The sequence below is a fragment of the Ranitomeya variabilis genome, chromosome 5, assembly GCF_051348905.1.
Source record: "Ranitomeya variabilis isolate aRanVar5 chromosome 5, aRanVar5.hap1, whole genome shotgun sequence".
In the NCBI taxonomy this organism is placed as follows: Eukaryota; Metazoa; Chordata; class Amphibia; order Anura; family Dendrobatidae; genus Ranitomeya; species Ranitomeya variabilis.
The window spans coordinates 311,518,957-311,539,073 of record NC_135236.1 but is presented as its reverse complement, the minus strand read 5'-3'; the positions used below and the strand labels follow the sequence as shown (position 1 = coordinate 311,539,073).

At 43.7% G+C, this 20,117-nt stretch overlaps 1 protein-coding gene across 4 annotated transcripts in view; it reads left to right on the top strand.

The window, feature by feature from the left end:
- Positions 1-20,117, top strand: part of USP6NL (USP6 N-terminal like) — a 239,042-nt gene that overhangs the window by 42,253 nt on the left and 176,672 nt on the right. For 2 of the 4 annotated variants that reach the window (XM_077264570.1, XM_077264566.1), the window contains exon 1: positions 16,431-17,063. The exons of the other annotated variants lie outside the window; for them this stretch is intronic. In XM_077264570.1, coding sequence (XP_077120685.1) covers positions 16,991-17,063 — 73 coding nt within the window. In that variant the 5' untranslated portion in view covers positions 16,431-16,990. Of the gene's footprint in view, positions 1-16,430; positions 17,064-20,117 lie in introns of those variants that run through there. 4 annotated transcript variants of the gene reach the window in all.

Here is a 20,117-nt window from a genome sequence, read left to right as displayed (position 1 = left end):
ATGAAGTGCTCTAAAATGTCTTGGTAGACTGCTGCACTGGCTTTGGTCTTGATAAAACGCAGTGGACCTACATCGGCAGATGACATGGCTCCCCAAACCATCACTGATTGTGGAAACTTCACACTAGACCTCAAGCATCTTGGATTGAATTGTGTTCATCTCCACTCTTCCTCCAGACTCTGGGACCTTGATTTCCAAATCAAATGCAAAATTTACTTTCATCTGAAAACAGATGAACTGCCTTCTGGACATCTGTCAAGTCAGCAATCTTCCCCATGATTGTGGAGCCTACTGAAACAGACTAAGGGACCTTTTTAAACGCTTCGGAAGCCTTTGCAGGTGTTTTTTAATTATTCTAATTTACTGAGATAATGACTCTTGGGTTTTCATTGGCTGTAAGCCATAATCATCACCATTAACAGAAACACCTGAAATGGATCTCTTTGTAATGACTCTATATGAATTTCTCTTTTTGTATTGAAGAATTCATATAAATTAACTTTTTTTGATGATATTCTAATTTTGAGAGAATCGCTTGTATGTCCCAGTTATCCTCCTAGTTGTAGTTAGTCATGGTTGTGATAAATCAAATGAAATTATTGTAAGTCCAGTTAATCTTCAGGGTCTGGAGTCATCATTTGGACTGCTTGGCATTTAAGTTGGTTAGTCAGTCATTTAGATTCCATGTTCTCCTTCTAGTGGGATTTGTAACTTAGGCACGGCTAAGCTGGACACAACCACTGTCAGTCCAATTGATCCTTCTGTTCTGGTGTCATAACATGGACTGCTAAGCATTTAAGCTGTTAAACATCTACATTTCAGTTTATCCTCCAAGTTGGAGGTCCAATATGGGCATGGCTGTGCTAAGCTAATTAAAACCACCAGAAGTCCTGTTAAGGCTCCTGGTTTTAGTCACAAAATGGTGTTGTGGTCGCAAAGTGATTAAAGTTTCAATGCCCCAATCTACCCTCCTGGTATGAAGTGGTAAAATGAAGTTGATGGTGCCAAGTCGAGCGGCACTATACTGGTCTGCCCTCCTAATGGAGGTGCGAGTTGGACTTGCCGGTATGGGGCTGATAAATCTATATCTTTCTGACTGAATCGCTTCCTCATGAGCAGAAAAAAGTAATGTTTCGGAGGTGATGGTTATCACTTGGATTTCCTAGTCTCTTTGCTTGAAAACTAATCTATTTTGCATTTAACTGAACTTCATGGTTGGATTGCATTATAATCATTTGTTTAATTGACTGAATTGGTGCCATTATAAAAAATAGGATAAATTCTATCATCCCTAAATGAAAATTACCTCTAGAGCTCTAGTGCCACCTATTGGAAGTAGCAATCCTAGAAGTCTGTCGACCCTTTAGCGAGCCTTGTCACATGACTTAGGATAAAATTCCTCTTCCTCTCTGAAGAGACAATTTGCATATTTCTCAGAGGAACATTGTGACATGAAAGTCTCCTCAACTCGGCATTCATGACATGTCACTCTCAAGGAGAAATGATACCCCCTGGATGCCGATCATCCCTAAATGAATGTTTGATTGTGGCTCTTCTTTACATTGATTAGCTCAGGTCTTTTTTTTTTTTGTGCCTCTTCTAGTTGTATCAATTCTTAAAACTTGGTTAGGATGCGGTAACCCGAAATTCTCTAAGATGGAAATCTCTAACTACAGTTGTTGGTTTGGGCTTAAATATATTTTTTAGGAGGACTTAACGTTACATCCTCAGGGTCACACCAAAAAAAAAAAAAAGATTGTTAAAGTCAGATTGTAATCAAGTACTAAATATTTTTTCTGTTTCTGGGATGCTTAACCTACTCTTGATACCATAGTTGGGAAGATATTTTTTTTGGGGGGGCACTTACTTGGAAGATATCAACAATATTGGGTGTAAGATCTTACAGAGGTGATCGTCTCTCAGGTGCTGTAATGGGTGAAAGGTAAAATGATAATTAGTTGCCTGTGATTTGATAATTAGTTGCCTGTGATTTGATAATTAGTTGCCTGTGATTTGATAATTAATTGCCTGTGATTTGATTTTCCTGAAACCCGTGACAGCACCCCTCTTTGTTTCCCTCAGTCTGGCTTATAGTTGGTGGTGGTTCTCCCTCTTCTCTTCTCACAATGAAGAATGGGTTTGAGTGAATGTATAAATAATAACAAGATTAATTATACGGTAATTTGGGTGACTCCTACGTGACTTCTTGGAAACCACTAAAGGAAGAAGTGGGAGTTGCCTTTTTATTTTGTGCTCTTGGATTCCTGACCAGTGTTAGGGACAGTTCCCATTCTCGCAGGTACTGTCATGGGCTTCAGAAAGATCAAATTACCGGTAAGTACGGTAGTTTGTTTTTGTTTTTTTGGCCAGACCCAGAAAAATTGTTAAAGTTGTCCATCTGCTACAGTATGCTAAGAAAACACTTCTAGGTGTGTGGTGTGCGTCATAGGCATAAAGCTCTGCACGCAATTGTCGCCTATTTCAGTTTGGGGTCATGTAGTGGAAATCTGCGACGGAGTAGAGTACAAGGAAAATTAATGGGATTTTACAAAACCATGTTCACAGACAGGGGAACATAAGAACAGCATGGATTTTTGTGCTTGCTACAGATCCTGGAATGTGAGGCATATCTGCATCTTACACTCCTTGCCATGTAAGCTTTCTTCCTTTAATGCCTTGCTTACTGTTGTAACATGTGAGCAGCATGTGCGATCTATAATGCATCTAACAGGTTTTCTGTGTAGACACTGGGATGATGGTATTGATTAGCTGGTGGAGCTGGAACTTTCAGCAACGCTCCTCCTGCTGGTTTAGGACTCGATTAATGGGAAGCACAGAAGACTTTGAAGCCTTAAAGTCTTTTGCAAAGCAGAAAACAATCTTTGAAAATAGATTAGTCTCCATGAGTTTGTCACTGAAGAGATGTATTTACCACCTCACTAGAGGCAGAAAGGACACTAGATTGGCTTTCATCATAAGCATGAAGCCCTTTGGATACATTTAAAGCACAATTTTTTTTGACGACCGAATAGCTATCAGTAACTTAGGCTTAGTGTAGTAAAATACTTAGCAGTGGCTGTCTTCCACAGTTTTGTGGCGCTGTTCAGGTCTTTCTCCGTCATCTTGTGACCACAGATCTGACTGGCCGGAATTAGCTGCTAACAGTCGTGATCTTCATTTCTATAAGCCTATGAGAGCTTCTTTCTGAGTGTCATAGACTTGCGTTAAGAAGTGACACTGGCCAGTCATAACTCCGGTCACGTGGTGTAGAAGAGGAGTGGAGCGGCAACAGCAGAAGCCTGTGATCTGTAGGTATTTTACTACACAGTAAATGTATATGTATTTTCCAGATGTAAAATGCAAAAAAAAGTTGTACTTTAACCCCTTTCCAACCTTAGACGTATGGTACATCTAAAGTTGCCTGCCCCTGTTTGGTGTGGGCTCTGGCAATGAGCCCACAACCTTTCCGGCATAGGTTGGCTAATTTTATTAGCGGATATATGCCCCTAACAACCGCGGGTGGAATCGTGATCCATCCACGGCTGCTAACAAGTTAAATGCCGCTGTCAATCTCTTGAGTGGCATTGAACATGCTCGTGACAGAAGTGCATCACTAATCCCACCCATTGACGCCCGTGTCACATGACTGCGGGTCGCCAATTGGTTGGCATGTCAAACCAGGGTTTGCAGGAGACCCCCTGTGATTGTCATTGCTGGGTAGCTATGAGCGCCGCCCAGTGGTTGGCACTTATAGCGAGCGAGCATTTGTGTGTAGCACAAGCGATCAGATGATCGTCCCCATTCCAAACAAAACAATAAAAAAGAACAACACATATTTGGTATCGCCGCTTTCAGAATTGCCCAATCTATCAATACATAAAAAGAATTAATCCGATCAGCAAACAATGTAACGAGAAAAAAATCAAACCGCCAGAATTGCATTTTTTGGTCGCCACAACATTGCATTAAAATGCAAGAACGGGTGATCAATAGATCGTGTCTCCACCAAAGTGGTATCAATAAAAACGACAGCTCTGCACACAAAAAATAAGCCTTCACACTGCCCCAGATCACGAAAAATGGTGACGCTACGGGTCTCTGAAAATGGCGGGTTGTTTTTTTTTTTTAAGAAACTTTGGATTTTTTTTTCACCTATTACCGTATTTTCCGGCGTACAAGACGACTTTTTAACCCCTGAAAATCTTCTTAAAAGTCGGGGGTCGTCTTGTACGCCGGGAATCGCCTTGTACGCCGGGTGTATATGGTGGGTGGGGGGGGGGAGTGATCCTGATGACGACGAGGGGGCGTCTCACAGAAAAGTGAGTATCCCCCATTACCTTATCATAGCGCTGCAGCGTGGGGTCTCTGTGCTGGGAGCGGCGGCGGCTGCTGTGCTGTGGCGGCTCCTCTTCTGCAGTGTGGGGCCTGTGGGGCGGTGGCGGCGGCGGCGTATCTTCATGCAGTCGGGGCTCCTCCGGCATCTCAGCCTGGAAGCCCCGCCGGCAACTCCATCGGTACAATGCGCTGGCCTCCGGGAAAATGGCCGCTGCTTAGATTCAGATCTCGTTGAGATCTGAATCTGAGCATGCGCAGCCCCCAGCGGCCGGGCCACCGCATCGCACCTATTGAGCTGCCTCCGGGAAAATGGCCACTGCTCAGATTCAGATCTCGTCTCCCGAGATCTCGGGACGAGATCTGAATCTGAGCAGCGGCCATTTTCCCGGAGGCCACCTGACCGCATTGTACCCATGGAGTTGCCGGCGGGGCTTCCAGTCTTTGAGATGCCGGAGGAGCCCCGACTGTATGAAGATACGCCGCCGCCACCGCCCCACAGCACCAGAGGCCCCACACTGCAGAAGAGGAGCCGCCACAGCACAGCACAGCACAGCACAGCACAGCACAGCAGCCGCCGCTCCCAGCACAGAGACCCCACGCTGCAGCGCTATGATAAGGTAATGGGGGATACTCACTTTCCTGTGAGACGCCCCCTCGTCCTCATCAGGATCACTCCCCCCCCCCCCAAAAGGCACATATTCACCGGCCCTATAAGACGACATAGGGTGTATAAGAAGACCCCCGACTTTTAAGAAGATTTTATTTTTTAACTGGTAAAGTTGGGGGGTCGTCTTATACGCCCAGTCGTCTTATACGCCGGAAAATACGGTAAATTAAAAAGAACCTAGACAATGTTTGGTGTCTACAAACTCATAATGGCTGGTCAGTTTTAAACTTTAGTGGACATGGTAAAAAACACCCCAGAATACAATAGTGGAATTGCCCTTTTTTTGCAATTCCATCGTACTTTGAATTGTTTTCCAGTACACTATATGGCAAAACCAGTGGTGTCGTTCAAAAGTACAACTCGTTCTGCAACAAACAAGCCTTCATATGGCCATATTGAAAAATAAAAAAGGTTTGGCTCTGGGAAGAAGGGGAGCAAAAACAGAAGCTCAAAAACGGAAAAACCCAAGGTGGTGAAGGGGTTAAAGTTTATCAATTAAAAATACATTGTTGTAAAATGGCAATATACCATGTACTCGTATGCTTCAGTTACCAGGAGGGAACTTTCTGTATTTGCACATCACCAGTGTTCTGTATGAACAGACCAACAGACTAGCTGATATAACAGTTACACCAGTCCCATATTTTCTGATCCAAAGAGTGGCACTGGCTCAACTAGTAAAGGTACACCAAGTACAAGTGATTTTTGCATCACCAAATATTTAAGTGCACGTTTCCATCTGACACCTATCTCTTGTTCTATGAAGCCAGAGCTGTCAAAGAAAAGGAGAGGATGTGGCAATAGAAGGAAAATAAGCAGGTGCTGCACTTAAAAGGTGCATAGTGCCTGTTCTTGGTTTGGACAGTCCCTTTTAAGCATACTTATATTGTAAAACAAGTCCCATGGGAATGCAGCTTTTCTAATAGAGTAGGTTGGTAAACAGGTCTGGTCGCATGACCCTCCATCAGCAGCCATTGTATGGACAGAAGTGCTGGTCCATGTGTGAGGAACGTTGACTACCTCTTTACCTGAGAATCAGTTAGTGAGCTTGACCTGACAGTTATGATTATAACTTTTACCTGTCTTTTTATTAACCCCAATCTGTGTGCATCATGTACAGTGGCTTGCAAAAGTATTCACCCCCTTGGCATTTTCCGTGTTTTGCTACCTCACAACCTGGAATTTCACTTTTTCATTTGCATTTCTTCATGTAAAGAACATGCCTACAGCTGTGAACATTTGGTTTAATTTTTATTGTGAAGCAAAAAAATAGGACAAAATAACTAAAAACTTTAGTGTGCCTAATTATTCCCCCCCCCCAAAAAAAAAAAAAAGAAAAGAAAAAGAAATTACTTTGTAGAGCCTCCTTATGTGGCTGCAAGTCAATTTGGATAAGTTTCTGTGAGCTTTCCACATCTTGCCCCTGGGATTCATTAATGCAAAACTGCTCCACCTCCTTCCAGTTAGGATGGTTTCTTTAGGTGAACAGCAATCTTCAAGTCTGACCAGAGTCTCAATTAGATTCAGGTCTAGGCTTTGACTAGGCCACTCCAAAACATTTAAATGTTTCCCCTCAAACCACTCAAATGTTGCTTTAGCAGTATGCTTAGGGTTATTGTCTTGTTGGAAGGTGAACCTCTGTCTCAAATCACTGACAGATTAAAACAACAGGTTTTTCTCAGGAATATCCCTGTATTTTGCAACATCCATCTTCCACTCAACTCGGACCATTTTCCCTGTCCCTGGTGCCGAAAAAAACATCCTCACAGCATGATGCTACCACCACCGTGTTTCACTGTAAGGATGGTGTGTTTTTTTTTTTTTTTTAATAACCAGGAGAGGTTAAGTATACAGCTGTGAGCTGATATTAATATCCTGGAAAGCTCCATGGGTTAATAACCCCCTTCCCAGGCTATAAACATCTGCCCCCAGCTGTCTGCTTTCCCTCTGCTGGTTAATATGTCGAGATTCCATGCCATTTTTTTCAGAACATAATTTGGTATGTAAAAAAATAAATGTACAGTAAACTACGCAAGCACTTTAGTAATTATATATGTGACTGACCTCTTTATATCTATCCAGTGTGTGTATACATCATATATTTTTCTGTCCGGTTACGCTGTGATTTTACTGTACGCGACAGATGAAATGTCGGGTTTTCAAGTACATGGGTGCGTAAACATCGGACGGCACTCGCATGGTCAGAGTGCCATGAATTTTCTTTTTTTCCCGCACCCATTGACTTGCATTGGCGAGTCTCATCTGAGATTCGAGGACAATTGCAGCATGCTGCGTTTTTTTGTGTTTTTTTTTTTGGGGGGGGATTGCACTTGTCAATTATCCTCGCAGATGAGTATGAGCCCTAAAGGAAAAAGTCTCCAAAGGTGGACAATCCCTTTTTTAACACTAATCAGGTAAAATGTCACAGAGGACTGTACATCTATTCTGACATGGCTTTTGACAGTAAGAACACTAGCCCCATCGGGTCTGAGGGTGCATTCCCACGGTCAGAAAGCGCTGCGGGTTGGACGCTGCGCATATCCGCAATGTCCAACCTGCAAAGTCCAGATGTTACAGCATAGTGGATGGGATTTCAAGAAATCCCATGTCCACTATGCGCCAGAGATGCTCGCAGAACACCCACGGAGACGGACATGTGGCGCGTCTTTCCAGACCGCAGCATGTCTATTTATCTTGCGGATTCAAGTTTCCGCAAGATAAATGCCACCCTTACAATGTATTGGACGCGGTGATTCCGGACGGTTCAGTGAACACATGCGGATTCACCTGCTTTCAAAGCGCTGCCCATTCCTGACCGTGGGCACATACCCTAAAGGCCCCGTCACACACAGCGACGCTGCAGCGATACAGACAACGATGCTGATCGCTGCAGCGTCGCTGTTTTGTCGCTGTGTGGTCGCTGGGGAGCTGTCACACAGACAGCTCTCTCCAGCGACCAACGATCAGGGGAACGACTTCGGCATCGTTGAAACTGTCTTCAACGATGCCGAAGTCCCCCCGCAGCACCCGGGTAACCGGGCCGCGCTTAGTAACCCGATGTTTACCCTGGTTACCAAAAAAAACAAACACTACATACTCACCATCTGATGTCCGTCAGGTCCCTTGCCGTCTGCTTCCCGCTCTGACTGAGTGCAGCCGTACAGTGAGAGCAGAGCGCAGCAGTGATGTCACTGCTGTGCTGTGCTCTCACTGTACGGCGGCACTCAGTCAGAGCAGGAAGCAGACGGCAAGGGACCTGACAGACATCAGATGGTGAGTATGTACTGTTTGTTTTTTTTTACATTTACGCTGGTAACCAGGGTAAACATCGGGTTACTAAGCGCGGCCTCTGGGGCTTGTCTACAGCATTACAGAATGCTGTAGATAATCTCCCCTAATAGTGGTGGCCTCAGCTTATATGCGAAAGATGAGGTGACAGTTTACCTTGAATCACCTTAACTCCTTTCTGCCATTGGATGGAATAGTATGTCTGATGTCAGATCTCCTGCTTTGATGCGGGCTCCAGCAGTGAGCCCACATTAAAACTGGGACATGTCAGCTGTTTTGTACAGCTGACATGTGCCCACAATAGCGGTGGGTGGAATCGTGATCCACCCGCCGCTATTAACTAGTTAAATTCCACTGTGAAACGCTGACAGCAACATTTAACAAGCGCTTCCGGCCATCGGGTCGGAAATCCTCGAACCGGTGACCCCCGTCACGTGATCGGGGGGTTATCGGTGCCTTGGCATAACAACCAGAGATCTTCTGAAGACCTCTATGGTTGTTGATGCTAGATTGCTGTGAGCACCACCCTGTGGTCAGCGCTCACAGCAGTTCTGTAATTCTACTACATAGGAGCGATCTGAGCATTGCTGCTATGTAGCAGAGCCGATCAGGTTATGCCAGCTTCTAGCCTCCCATGGAGGCTATTGAAGTATGTCAAAAGTAAAGAAAAAATATTTTTAAAAAATATGAAAATAGTAAAAAAAATATAAAAGTTAAAATCACCCCCATTTCGCCCCATTCAAAATAAAACAATAAACAAAAATCAAACCTACTCATCTTTGGTATCGCTGCTTTCAGAATTCCCTGATCTATCAATAAAAAAAAAATTAACCTGATCACTAAACAGCGTAGGAGGAAAAAAATTAAAATCGTCAGAATTATGTTTTCTTTTGGTCACCGCGACATCGCAGTAAAATGCAATAACGGTCGATAAAAAAGGTTTCTGCACCAAAATGGTATCATTAAAAACATTAGCTCGGTGTGCAAAAAATAAGCCCTCACCCAACCCGAGATCGTGAAAAATTGAGACGTATCGGAAAATTGCCAAAAAAGCCAAAAAACAAGGGTGGGATTGCACTTTTTTTTTTTTGCAATTTCACCACACTTGGAATTTTTTCCCTGTCTTCTAGTACATGACATGGTAAAACCAATGGTGTCGTTCAAAAGTACAACTTGTCCCGCAAAAAAATAAACCGTTGCCTAGCCATACTGACGGAAAAATAAAAAAGTTATGGCTCTGGGAAAGAGGGGAGCGAAAAACGAAAACGCAAAACAGAAAAAAGCTCCTAGGGTTAAAGTTGGAAGCTCCAAGCTTATTAAGAATGGCATCTGTCTCTGGCTTTCATCTCTAGACAACATAAAGGTTGTGCCTTTTTAACCCCTTCGTGACATGCGCCGTACTAGTACGGCGCTGCCGGCACTGCATTAGTGCCAGCCGCAGTACTAGTACGGCGCCCCGATCACCGCGGTCTCACGCTGAGCGCCGCGGTGATCGGGTGCGGGTGTCAGCTGTATATGACAGCTGACACCCCGCAGCAATGCCCACGATCGGCGCTGTCGCCGATCGCGGGCATTTAACCCCTCTGATGCCGCTGTCAATAGTGACAGCGGCATAGAGGGGGATCGCGCAGGGACGGGGGCTCCCTGCGCTCTCCCACCGGAGCAGCGCGATGAGATCGCGCTGCTCCGGTGACCTGGAAGGAGTCCCCGGATCCAAGATGGCCGCGGGACTCCTTCCGGGTCATAAGATGACCCTGCTTGCCGGCGCCTGCTGAGAATTCCTCATAGCAGGCGCCGGCAAGCCTCTGCAATGTGCCTGTCAGATCGATGATCTGATAAAGTGCTGTGCACACTATCAGATCACCGATCTGTGATGTCCCCCCCGGGACAAAGTAAAAAAGTAAAAAAAAAAATTTTCCACGTGTGTAAAAAAAAAAAAAAAAAAAAAAAAAAATTCCTAAATAAAGAAAAAAAAAATAAATATATTCCCATAAATACATTTCTTTATCTAAATAAAAAAAACACCACACAATAAAAGTACACATATTTAGTATCGCCGCGTCCGTAACGACCCCACCTATAAAACTATATCACTAGTTAACCCCTTCAGTAAACACCAAAAAAAAAAAAAGAGGCAAAAAACAACGCTTTATTCTCATACCGCCAAACAAAAAGTGGAATAACACGCGATCAAAAAGACTGATATAAATAACCATGGTACCGCTGAAAACGTCATCTTGTCCCGCAAAAAAAAAGCCGCCATACAGCATCATCAGCAGAAAAATAAAAAAGTTATAGCTCTCAGAATAAAGCGATGCAAAAACAATTATTTTTTTATATAAAATAGTTTTTATTGTGTAAAAGCGCCAAAACATAAAAAAATTACATAAATGAGTTATCGCTGTAATCATACTGGCCAGAAGAATAAAACTGCTTTATCCTTTTTACCAAACGCGGAATGGTATAAACGCCCCCCCTAAAAGAATTTCAGGAATTGCTGGTTTTTGTTCATTCAGCCTCCCAAAAATCGGAATAAAAAGCGATCAAAAAATGTCATGTGCCCGAAAATGGTACCAATAAAAACGTCAACTCGTCCTGCAAAAAACAAGATCTCACATGACTCTGTGGACCAAAATATGGAAAAATTATAGCTCTCAAAATGTGGTGATGCAAAAACTATTTTTTGCAATAAAAAGCGTCTTTTAGTGTGTGATGGCTGCCAACCATAAAAATCCGCCCAAAAAACGCTATAAAAGTAAATCAAATCCCCCTTCATCACCCCCTTAGTTAAGGAAAAATAATAAAATTTAAAAAAATATATTTATTTCCATTTTCCCGTTAGGTTACTTTCACACTAGCGTCGGTACGGGGCCGTCGCGCTGCGTCGGCCCGACGTACCGACGCATGCTGTGCAAGCGCCGCACAACGGGGGCAGCGGATGCCGTTTTTCCACGCATCCGCTGCCCCATTGTGAGGTGCGGGAGGTGGGGGCGGAGTTCCAGCCGCGCATGCGCGGTTGGAAATGGTGGACCGTCGGCACAAAAAAAGTTACATGTAACGTTTTTTGCTGCCGGCGGTCCGCCACAACACGACGCAACCGTCGCACGACGCTTGCGACGTGTGTCATTACGTCGCTAATGTTAGTCTATGGGGAAAAAACGCATCCTGCAGATGACTTTGCAGGATGCGTTTTTTCGCCAAAACGACGCATTGCGACGTATGCAAAAAAACGCTAGTGTGAAAGTAGCGCTAGGGTTAGGACTAGGGTTAGGGTTGGGGTTAGGGTTTCAGTTAGAATTGGGGAGTTTTCACTGTTTAGGCACATCTGAGGCTCTCCAAACGCGACATGGCGTCCGATCTCAACGCGTTTGCGTTAAAAACGCATGCGTTTTTATAGAAAAAAACCAGAACACACACTGAAAAGTCACCCACCACCATCAAGGTGATAAAGGGATCCTAACCCTAACCCTACCCCTAAACTCATCCCTAACCGTTTAATGAACATTTTCTGACAGTCATAGTGCCACGTATTTCAGTGCCACGTCTTTCAGTGCCACGTCTTTCAGTGCCACGTCTTTCAGTGCCACGTCATTTCAGTGCCACGTCATTTCAGTGCCACGTCATTTCAGTGCCACGATATTTCAGTGCCACGTATTTAAGTGCCACGATATTTCAGTGAAATACGTGGCACTGAAATATCGTGGCATTTACGTGAAATACGTGGCACTTAAATACGTGGCACTTAAATACGTGGCACTTAAATACGTGGCACTTAAATACGTGGCACTTAAATACGTGGCACTTAAATACGTGGCACTTAAATACGTGGCACTTAAATACGTGGCACTTAAATACGTGGCACTTAAATACGTGGCACTTAAATACGTGGCACTTAAATACGTGGCACTTATATACGTGGCCACTGAAATATCGTGGCACTTATATACGTATATACGTATATAAACGTATTTCAGTGCCACGTATTTCAGTGCCACGTATTTCAGGTTAGGGGTAGGGTTAGGGGTAGGGTTAGGGGTAGGGTTAGGGTTTTTTGTTTTTTTCTTGTTTTCTTGTGTTTTTCTATAAAAACGCATGCGTCTAAAAAACGCATGCGTTTTACCGCGTTTACATGCGTTTTTTCACACATGCGTTTTTTAAAAAAACGCATGCAGATACATGCATGCAGATTTTTTAAAAAAACGCATGCAGATAAAAACGCAAGTGTGAAACCAGCCTTACCCTTGGGAAAATAAAAACATGGGGGCTAAAATATAATTTTCGTGGAAAAAAATATATTTTTTATTTTTGCGGCTCTGCGTTATAAACTGTAGTGAAGCACTTGGGGGTTCAAAGTTCTCACAACACATCTAGATAAGTTCCGTGGGGGGTCTAGTTTCCAATATGGGGTCACTTGTGGGGGGTTTCTACTTTTCAGGTACATCAGGGGCTCTGCAAATGCAACATGACACCTGCAGACCAATCCATCTAAGTCTGCATTTCAAACGGCGCTCCTTCCCTTCCGAGCTCTGCCGTGCGCCCAAACAGTGGTTCCCCCCCATATATGGGGTATCAGCGTACTCAGGACAAATTGGACAACAACTTTTGTTGTCCAATTTCTCCTGTTACCCTTGGGAAAATAAAAATGTGGGGGCTAAAATATAATTTTCGTGGAAAAAAAAATATTTTTTATTTTCACGGCTCTGCGTGATAAACTGTAGTGAAACACTTGTTGGTTCAAAGTTCTCACAACACATCTAGATAAGTTCCGTGGGGGGTCTAGTTTCCAATATGGGGTCACTTGTGGGGGGTTTCTACTGTTTAGGTACATCAGGGGCTCTGCAAATGCAACATGACACCTGCAGACCAATCCATCTAAGTCTGCATTTCAAACGGCGCTCCTTCCCTTCCGAGCTCTGCCGTGCGCCCAAACAGTGGTTCCCCCCAATGCATGGGGTATCAGCGTACTCAGGACAAATTGGACAATAACTTTTGTGGTCCAATTTCTCCTGTTACCCGTGGGGGAAAAAAAATGCGGGCTAAAACATCATTTTGTGGAAAGAAAAAATTATTTTTTAATTTTCACAGCGCTACATTCTAAACTTTAGTGAAACAACTGGGGGTTAAAAGTGCTCACCACACATCTAAATAAGTTCCTTAGGGGGTCTTCTTTCCAAAATGGTGTCACTTGTGGGGGTTTCCACTGTTTAGGCACGTCAGGGGCTCTCCAAACACGACATGGGTTCCGATCTCAATTCCAGCCAATTTTGCATTGAAAAGTCAAATGGCGCTCCTTCCCTTCCGAGCTCTGCCATGCGCCCAAACAGTGGTTTATCCCCATATATGAAGTATCAGCGTACTCAGGACAAATTGCACACCAACTTTTGGGGTCCAATTTATCCTGCTACCCTTGGGAAAATAAAAAATTTGGGGCAAAAAGATCATTTTTTGTGAAAATTAATATTAATTTTTTTTTACAGCTCTACATTATAAACTTCTGTGAAGCACTTGGAGGTTCAAAGTGCTCACCACACATCTAGATTAGTTCCTTAGAGGGTCTACTTTCCAAAATGGTGTCACTTGTGGGGGTTTCCACTGTTTAGGCACGTCAGGGGCTCTCCAAACACGACATGGGTTCCGATCTCAATTCCAGCCAATTTTGCATTGAAAAGTCAAATGGCGCTCCTTCCCTTCCGAGCTCTGCCATGCGCCCAAACAGTGGTTTATCCCCATATATGAAGTATCAGCGTACTCAGGACAAATTGCACAACAACTTTTGGGGTCCAATTTATCCTGCTACCCTTGGGAAAATAAAAAATTTGGGGCAAAAAGATCATTTTTTGTGAAAATTAATATTAATTTTTTTTACGGCTCTACATTATAAACTTCTGTGAAGCACTTGGAGGTTCAAAGTGCTCACCACACATCTAGATTAGTTCCTTAGAGGGTCTACTTTCCAAAATGGTGTCACTTGTGGGGGTTTCCACTGTTTAGGCACGTCAGGGGCTCTCCAAACACGACATGGGTTCCGATCTCAATTCCAGCCAATTTTGCATTGAAAAGTCAAATGGCGCTCCTTCCCTTCCGAGCTCTGCCATGTGCCCAATCAATGGTTTACCCCAACATGTGGGGTATCGGCGTACTCAGGACAAATTGTACAACGACTTTTTTGGTCCAATTTCTCCTGTTACCCTTGGTAAAATAAAACAAATTGGATCTGAAGTAAAAATTTTGTGAAAAAAAAGTTAAATGTTCAATTTTTTTTAAACATTCCAAAAATTCCTGTGAAGCACCTGAAGGGTTAATAAACTTTTTGAATGTGGTTTAGAGTACCTTGAGGGGTGCAGTTTTTAGAATGGTGTCACTTTTGGACATTTTCTGTCATATAGACCCCTCAAAGTCACTTCAAGTGTGAGGTGGTCCGTAAAAAAAAATGGTTTTGCAAATTTTGTTGCAAAAATGAGAAATCGCTGGTCAACTTTTAACCCTTATAACTCCCTAACAAAAAAAAATTATGTTTCCAAAATTGTGCTGATGTAAAGCAGACATGTGGGAAATGTTGTTTATTAACTATATTATGTGATATAACTCTCTAATTTAAGGGCATAAAAACGAAAAATTTGAAAATTGCTAAATTTTCATAATTTTCGACAAATTTCTGTTTTTTTCACAAATAAATGCAAGTCATATCGAAGAAGTTTTACCACTATCATAAAGTACAATATGTCACGAGAAAACAATCTGAGAATCACCAGGATCCGTTGAAGCGTTTCAGAGTTATGACCTCATAAAGTGACAGTGGTCAAAATTGTAAAAATTGGCCGTGTCACTTAGGTGAAAACAGGCTTTGGGGTGAAGGGGTTAACCCCTTCCCGACATGTGACGGTATAGTACGTCACATGTCGGGACCCCCGCTTTGATGTGCGCTCCGGCGGTGAGCGCACATCAAAGTCGCGACATGTCAGCTGTTTTTTACAGCTGACATGTGCGCGCAATAGCGGCGGGTGAAATCGCGATCACCCGCCGCTATTAACTAGTTAAATGCCGCTGTCAAGCGCAGACAGCGGCATTTAACTACCGCATCCGGCCGTGCGGCCGGATATGAGCGCATCGCCGACCCCCGTCACATGATCGGGGGTCGGCGATGTGTCAGGAAGGTAACCATAGAGGTCCTTGAGACCTCTATGGTTACTGATTGCCGGTGGCTGTGAGCGCCCCCCTGTGGTCGGCGCTCACAGCACACCTGCAAATCTGCTGTGTAGCAGCGATCTTATGATCACTGCTGCATAGCCGAGCCGATCGGGCTGTGCCTGCTTCTAGCCTCCCATGGAGGCTATTGAAGCATGGCAAAAGTAAAAAAAAAAAGTTTTTAAAAATGTGAAAAAAATAAAAAAAATATAAAAGTTTAAATCACCCCCCTTTCGCCCCAATCAAAATAAATCAATAAAAAAAAACCCCAACCTACACATATTTGGTATCGCCGCGTTCAGAATCGCCCGATCTATCAATAAAAAAAAAGCATTAACCTGATCGCTAAATGGCGTAATGAGAAAAAAATTCGAAACGCCAGATTTACGTTTTTTTGGTCGCCACGACATTGCATTAAAATGCAATAACGGGCGATCAAAAGAACGTATCTACACCAAAATGCTATAATTAAAAACGCCAGCTCGGCACGCAAAAAATAAGCCCTCACCTGACCCCAGATCACGAAAAATGGAGACGCTACGAGTATCGGAAAATGGCGCAATTTTGTTTTGTTTTGTTTTTTGCAAAGTTTGGAATTTTTTTTCACCACTTAGGTGAAAAATAACCTAGTCATGTTAGGTGTCTATAAACTCGTAGTGACCTGGAGAATCATAATGGCAGGTCAGTTTTAGCATTTAGTGAACCTAGCAAAATAGGCAAGCAAAAAACAAGTGTGGGATTGCACTTTTTTTGCAATTTCACTGCACTTGGAATTTTTTTCCCGTTTTCTAGTACACGACATGCTAAAACCAATGATGTCGTTCAAAAGTACAACTCGTCCCGCAAAAAATAAGCCCTCACATGGCCAAATTGACGGAAAAATAAAAAAGTTATGGCTCTGGGAAGGAGGGTAGCGAAAAACGAAAATGGAAAAACGGAAAAAGCTCCGGGGGTGAAGGGGTTAAGGAAACCTAAGGAAATGCCTCCTGATCTGACTAGGTGTGTGGAGCGGACAGCCAGGTGTGTTGGATGTGGTTCCAGGCAGGTGCTGCTGTGTAATGTATGGCTGCAGGGCTGTGTGATGCAGATAGCACTGCATGAGATTCCACATCTCAGCTTCTCGGCATCATCTCATTGTGTAAAAGTTTCCCGGTGATTGTGCTTTGCCATCTTCTTATTGTTGGCGTTCTCTTCTTATCTCTATGAGTATGAACATTACAAGAGGTGATTACTCATGCTGCTATACACTCCTAGACTTTGAGGGCTGGATGTGCTTTACTTGACGGTCATGAACGTAGCCGCATTCTCTGATCTAACCATGCTCCGTGCATCTGCTGCGAGTCCTGAAGGCTGCCTTTAAGCCTTCCAAGGCATCTGGGGAAGCATCTCGGAGAAGGTATGATCTTCCTTTTTCTGCATTGCTGGAGTTCATAGGCGAGGAACACAATGAGCTCTAGTGATGAAACCTGTTGGCTTTATGTATGAGCAGCTGGCGTCTTGTCTCGCTAACTAGCAATGATTCAAGTCTTGCAGATTGTGAAAGAACTGGTCTCCCCATCGAGACGCAGAGCCGCCACAGCAAAGAAAGGTAGGCGCTTTGGAAAGTGTGGTCCTCAGCCTTTTTCTCACGAGACACTCAGCCTTTGAGATGTTCACATAAGCAGTGGTCAGTGATGGGGATACTTTTTTTTTTTTCATCACACGCTTCCTTTTTTTCCCATGTTAACCCTTTTGTACTGTTTTCTTCTACAGCATAAAGGGCTATGGTGACATTCTGTCAGAGGTCAAGCTGTAACATGCTTACTGCCCTGATGTATGTGTCTGTAGGATTTGTTACTGACTTTATCAACTTATGCGAGCGTTCAGCATACAGATGTGCAGGTCTGGTGCCGCTCGGCTTAGCTGCATTCGGATATATGTTGGCAGGTATCTGAAAATGCCCTGTATGAAATTTAGGAAATATTAAAATTCAGAGAGAATGAATGTCGAAAGTGGCGAGATAATTAGGTCAGGCGTAATGCATAATAAATGGCCTTAATAATGTTTTTTTCCATTATGTAAACGCTTTCAAATTAGCATATTTTTCTTCTAAGAATCAGAATTGAGATATTTGCCTAATGGATTATCGCCGGGAAAAAAAAAAAAATGCTACAGCATGTGGTGTTAGTGTAGCTATAATGTATGCACACACTTCTTATCATGGTGCATGTATAATATATGATACAATGTAGCCACACAATCTGAACCCGCTACTGGACAATACAGCATTCCTGCAGCAATGTCGGCACTGCTGTTCCTGCAGGTGACATGACCCTGGCTGCAGCACTGGAGCGATAGAGGTATTATCTGGGGGGCCCTGGCTTGATTAGGCAGGCGTTGGCCAGTAGTGGACAACCTCTGTTGAAAATGTTTCCAGTTTTTAATTTTTTACAGCCAAAAGTCAAATGTGCTTGGACTCTGGCACTCCATCTTCTGATGCCAGTGGAGCAGAGCTCTGCTTGTGGATGTTAACCTGTTAAATGCTGCTGTCAATCTCCGACAGCAGCATGTACAGCGCACCGCCTAGGGGGGTGCTGTTCTAATAACCCATCGGCTTCCCCATGATGTAATAGTGGAGTACCGATGGGCTGCCATAATAGGTTTGCTGACGACCCCCTGTGTCTGTCATGATGGTACTCGAGTGAAAACCGACCTGTGGCTGGTATTCCTAGTAGACCGTGATTTACACCATGTACAGTTATACTCCTTAAACTCCTAAGATGACAAAATGCAGTAAAATGTTTTAAAAAATGTGATAAAAGGTCACAGCTTTTTCCTCTTCCCAATAAAAATAAAGCAATAAAAAGAAAAATGTGTGGCGTCGCTATGTCCGTTAAAATCTGATCTGTTAAACTCTAAAATTAACTTGATTGGTAAATGCTCTAAAGAGGAAAAATAGATCATAACGTCAATTGCGTTTTTTCTGACGCCGTGATAGCTGAAATTAATGCAATAAGACTTATCTACCCAAAATTGGTATCGATAAAAACGTCAGCTCATTGAGCAAAAAGCAATCCCTCACAAATGATTTTGATAAATAGCGACACAAGTGGATTTTTTTTTTAACTTTGCAAATTTCCAATTTTTTTTTTACTGCGTTAAAAGAATAAAAAATAGCATGTTTGTTATCACTGACTTGAAGAATTTTATTGCCAAGTCATTTTACCACTAACGCTAAAAACAGTGATTCTAGTAGCCCTGACGTTGGCCTGCAGGGTTAGGCCTCTTTCACACTTGCGTCGTTTGGCATCCGTCGCAATCCGTCGTTTTGGGAAAAAAACGGATCCTTCAAATGTGCTCGCAGGATGCGTTTTTTCCCCATAGACTTGTATTAGCGACGGATCGCGATGGATGGCCACACGTCGCGTCCATCGAGCAACAGATCCGTCGTGTTTTGGCGAACCGTCGGCACGAAAAAACGTTCAAGTGAACGTTTTTTTTGTCCGTCGCGTCCGCCATTTTCTACCGCGCATGCGCGGCCGAAACTCTGCCCCCTCCTCCCCGTACTTGAGAATGGGCAGTGGATGCGTTGAAAAACTGCATCCGCTGCCCACGTCGTGCACAAATTTCACAACGTGAGTCGGTACGTCGGCCCGACGCATAGCGACGGACCCATACCGACGCAAGTGTGAAAGAGGCCTTCGTGATTTACAGGCCCTATCTGTTAATCATCCTTTTTATTCAGGTATTAGATGATTAGAGTGATTTTGAGGCCAGATCCAGCTTATGTCCCCAAAGTGGCCTCGAAGTTTCATAGGAGTCAGGAGGTAGTTCTTCCCTCCTTCTGTAGAAAACCAAAGACTGCAGAAGAACACAGACATCACATACTAGACGTCAGGAGGGCCTTGATGCAGTACTTTAGATAGAACTAAACAATGGAAGAAGGATGAGGCCTTATTTGTGTCATTCCAGGGAATCGGGAAGGGGTGTGATATTACAAGGGGGACCATAGCTAGATGGATAAGGGACACCATTAGCTTAGCTTATACCTCTAGTGATTAGCCAGGTCCTGGAAACCTGAAAGCCCGTTCCACTAGGTCCATGGCGACCTCCTGGGCTGAAAGAGCGGAGGTGTCGATCGACAAGATATGTAAGGCAGCTACATGGTCCTCCCCTTCCACCTTCTATAGACACTATCACCTCAAACTGTCCTCCTCTGATGACCTGTCCTTTGGGAGGAAGGTATTGCAACCGGTAATCCCTCCCTAGGGTGCTCTTGATCTATTTAAATCTCTCACGTGGTGCTGTCATGGGAGAAGGGAAAACATCTTAGTTACTTACCGGTAACAGGATTTTACAGAGCCCATGACAGCACCCCTTATATTCCATCACCCGCTTTGTCACTTGTGGTGTGCACTTTTAAGGGTGTTAAGAAAAATGTATTTGGTGATGGTTGTTACTAACTGGAGGTCCTCTCGTGCTCTGGAACCAAACTGATGTGGATGAGAGGCAATGCCTTTTTATTCAGTAGGTTCCCTGTCCTGGTGGGCAGATACTCTCTCAGGTGGTGCGGTCATGGTCTCTGTAAAATCCGGTTACCGGTAAATAACTAAGATGTTTTTTTTTCCACCTTCTAGTACTTCTACCTGAGTTTTTAATTGAC